The 4,528-nt window shown below is 40.9% G+C and overlaps 1 protein-coding gene across 1 annotated transcript; it reads right to left on the reverse strand.

Annotated features, from left to right (window-relative positions):
* Window positions 1–2,515: 2,515 nt before the first annotated feature.
* On the reverse strand, window positions 2,516–3,460 carry LOC109257171 (olfactory receptor 2W3). Its single transcript, XM_019433125.2, has one exon. The coding sequence runs from the start codon at window positions 3,458–3,460 to the stop codon at window positions 2,516–2,518; it is 945 nt and encodes a 314-aa protein (XP_019288670.2).
* Window positions 3,461–4,528: the final 1,068 nt, after the last annotated feature.

Genomic DNA, 4,528 nt, shown 5'->3' on the forward strand with positions numbered 1-4,528 from the left:
TCAGGGCACATATCAGACTCTGTGCTGACAGTGGGGAGCCTGCCTGGATTATCTCTCTCCCTCTCTCTCTGCCCCTTCTCTGCTTGCTCTCTCTCTCTCTCAAAATAAAAATAAATAAATAAATAAATAAATAAATAAATAAATAAATAAAACTTAAGAAAAGAATATGGGAGGGATGCCTCGGTGGCTCAGTCAGTTAAGTGTCAGACTTCGGCTCAGGTCATGATTTTGTGATTAGTGAGTTCAAGCCCCATGTTGGGCTCTGTGCTGACAGCTCAGAGCCTGGAGCCTGCTTCAGATTCTGTATCTCCCTCTGTTTCTCTGCCCCTCCTCTGCTCATGTGCACACTCTCTCTCTCTTTCTCTCTCTTAGGTAAACATTTAAAAAATTTTTAAGGAAAAAAAAGAATATGGGTTTGCAGAAGTCCTGGGGCCACTTCTCAATTCTCTATTAAATCACCCCTTAGACTGTGTATCAAGGATGCATTGGGAGGAAACCCTAACTCTCCTACAGATAACTCCCATCAAGCTATTGATACCACTACTTCTTTAAAACAGCAGTTTTGAATATTCAGATAGGGATCCCCTTGAAACATGGTATGCCTTCTTTCAAAAGGCCCTGGATTTTCCACAATTAAATGATCCTCACTAGGGCTGGCACCATTTGAAATGAGATGAGGTGAGAGAATAAAGGATGTTAGAAAGTGAGGGTGGGAATGACAGGTCATTGTGAAATAGGGAAGAATATGAAACTTAGTTACTGAGAATGGAAGTAAGGATATCCCTCAGCCAGGCTCTTTGCCTCATTTCCTCCTCATCTTATCTCCCCTTAGTCTATGAATCCCATCTCAGCTTATTCTAGAATGTGTCTGCTCTCCAAATGCTTGCAAAAAGAGCTAAGGGTGTTCTTTATGCTATGTCCTTAAAGTGTGGTCTGAGGGTCAGCTGTGAATAAGAGTATCCCCTGGGAGGTTTGCAGAAATATAGAATCCCAAGCCTGTCCTAGGACCACCTAAATCAGAATCTGCATGTTAGTAAGATTGCAGAGAATTCATTTGCACATTAAGTGGAAGAAGCCCTTGATGGGGTTCAGTACACACTACCTCAAAATATGGCACTTTGGTGTACTGAATGTTTTGAGATAAAGGAATTTGTGAAATGGCTTTGGAGGAAGGACTTTCTGATCTTCTCCCTGAAGCAGGTCAGAAGATCCTCATGTGGGAGCCCTCCCTGTTCCTGGAGGAAAGGGACATCTTTATTTCCAAGAGGGAGGGACCCTGAAATGAATCTGAGGACACAGGCATTATTAAGGTTCCCCCTGTTTATTAAATTTTGTTCATATCTCCACTTGTCCTATTGTATTTCTCCATCACTGTCTACTCTTTATCAAATCTAGCATGACAATCATACTTTGGGGTTTTCACCTTATGAAAGCTTCCATGTCATGTAAAACTTACATCAAAGAAATCTGTCTGCTTTTCTCTAATTAATATATCTTTGTCAGTTTAATTTTCAGACCAAGACAGGGACATGAAAAACGTCCAGGAAACTATTTGTCCCCTACACTCTGTATTACATAAGTCATGCTCCTTACACCTACAGGGTTTTTGACAACTTAAATTCTTAAGGATTTTTGCTCTCTAAATGTTCTTGTAGCAGTAGAAGCAGCAGGAATTGGGGGTCAGACAAAACTTGGAGTAAATCTCTGGTTCATTTCTACTTGAGCAAATGATTTAACCTGAAGTCTCAAGTACCAGATAGGTAAAAATAAAGATAATGATAATCATGCTGATCTCTGACAAATGTGGAGATGATTAGATGAATTAAGAGCACTTGACTCATAGTAGGAACTTAATAAATATCAGGGTTTTCTCACCAATGAAATAAAAACATACTTGAGAAATAATAGTACATTAAGATGTGAATGACCCACATGTCATTTGTACAAGTTAACTTCTTGGTTTATCTAAAATTTAAACCCGACTTGGGGGACAAAGGGTAGAAAAAAATATGATTTGATGAAAGGCTTCAGATGAGAATTTGAAAAAAAAAAATACTCAATGTGTTAAATTCCCATATTGGATGGCTGTCATGTAAAAGATCAATCTGTGATCATTCTGACAAAAAAAAAAAAAAAAAAAAAAAAAACAACCAGAAAGTTAACCAATTAAAAACAAACAACAAAAAAGAAAAAAAAAATCTGATTATGAAAAGTAGTTTTCTATTTGGCACTCTGGTATAAGTTGTGAAAACTCATCTTTATAACTATTGATCACACATTGTTCTTCAGACCTGTTTGATAGATCATTTGGTGGTTTTGGAATGCTATGTGTTGTGCAGTTCACTCATTAAAACATAGTATTGGAACTGAAACAGTTATAGAAGTCTAAGAAAAGTTATATAAGTTGGGAAGAATAGATTAGATTATTGTCTGGTCTGTTCCAATAGTTCCAGATGCCGTCATTGGCCCCTGATGGCGTGACAGCCAGATGGAGATGTTGGTCTTTCATTCTCACTTAATCCTTTCCTACCCCTCTGTTATCCAGCAGCATTCTCCTCAGTGCCCCCTTCACCTCTTTGTTTCGGAGGGTGTAAATCAGGGGGTTCAGGAGTGGTGTGACAATGTTGTAGAAGAGTGTGAGGAATTTGCTCTGGTCCTGGGAAGAGCTGTTTCCAGGTTGCATGTACATGTAAATGATGTTTCCATAGAAAAGGGAGACCACTGTGAGATGGGAGCCACAGGTGTTAAACGCCCTTTGTCTCCCTGACACTGGCTGAATCTGTAACACAGCCCTTACAATGTAGCTGTAGGACACCAGGATAAACACTAGAGGTGACAGCACAATGCCCACTGCCAGGACAAAGACAGTGCCTTCAATGGCAGCTGTATTGACACAGGCCATCCGAATCAGGGCAGGCATCTCACACAGGAAGTGGTCCACACTGTGGCGCCCACAGCGGGGTAACTGCAGGGTGACTGGGGACATGACCAAGGAGTTAGCCACACCACAGCCCCAGGCCACCAACACTAAGCCCATGCAGAGACGTGGATTCATGATTACCAGGTAGTGCAGGGGCTTGCAGACCGCAACAAACCGGTCATATGCCATGACAGCCAGAAGCAAGCACTCCACACCACCCAGACCCAGAAACAGGAAGAGCTGGATGGCACAGCCTGTGTAACTGATGGTCTTGTCACGGCCATTCAGGTTATAGAGCAGCTGAGGAATGGAGCTGGTGGTGAAACTGAGGTCCAGGAAAGATAGGTGGGTGAGGAAGAAGTACATAGGCGTGTGGAGGTGGGGGTCCAGTCGGGACACCAGGATGATGGTGGTGTTGCCCACAAGGGTCAGGAGGTATGCAATCAAGATGACCACAAAGAGGATCCTCTCGAGATGGGGATGGTCAGAAAACCCCAAAAGGATGAAATTTCCCTGGGTGCTGTCATTGGTCCCATCCATCTCTACTGCACCTGAGAGGAATAGTGATACTAATAATACTTATATCCATTATAAGGGAACACTTACAATGAGCCAAACATTCTTCTGTGCTTCTTTACATTTATTTACTCATTTAACCTCCAACTACAATGATTTGCAGTTGGCATTCTTTTTATTCCTGACTTACAGAAGAGGAAACTGACACAGATATGTGTTAAGCAAATTATCATTTTCTAGAAAGGAGCAGAGCTGGTTTGGAACCCAGGGAATGGAACTGAGAACCTTCTTCCTTTACTGCTGGAACTGATTCTAATTCCAGTGACAGGAAAATGTTCCTAAGTTCCTGCTCAAATCTCAAAGGTCCCAGATGGAGCCCCACAATAACCAATTAATAGTATTTACAATATCTCCACTATATGCAGAATACATTATCCACTCTTTATCCAAAAAGCAAATCTCGGGGCACCTGGGTGGCTCAGTTGGAGAAGTGTCCAACTTCAGCTCAGGTCATGATCTCACGGTTTGTGGGCCCGAGCCCCACATTGGGCTCTGTGCTGACAGCTAAGATCCTGGATCCTGCTTCCCATTCTGTGTATCTCCCTCTCTCTCTCTGCCTCTCTCCCGCTCATACTCTGTCTCTCTCTCTCAAAAATAAATAGACATTGAAAAAAAAATTCAAAAGGTAAATCTCATTTATTTCAGTATTATTATTGAGGAAATTTTATAGCACCTGAGTAGATAAATAATGTATGATACAATAGAATATTAGTAAAGCAACATCCACATAAAATTATTCCCTCTCTACCCCTCTCCCTCTCTTTCTCTTGCTCTCTCTCATTTGGGTATGGTATTCAAGAAATAGAGTATTTTTTCTTCCACAGTATTATACAGTGTTTGAGGGGAAAAATCACAATATTATGCAACAAATAATAAAACTTGATGTGATAATCACATATGTGTGTAGAAACATCTACCAAATTGCAATTCCAAGAATGAATCACATTCAAAGCAAAGCATTTTTGAGAACATAAACCACAACTCTTGCAGATCAATATAGAAGAATAGATTTAAAATATCTTGGGCTATAAC

This window comes from Panthera pardus, unplaced genomic scaffold (assembly GCF_024362965.1).
Source record: "Panthera pardus isolate Hobbes unplaced genomic scaffold, ASM2436296v1 HiC_scaffold_1, whole genome shotgun sequence".
NCBI lineage: Eukaryota > Metazoa > Chordata > Mammalia > Carnivora > Felidae > Panthera > Panthera pardus.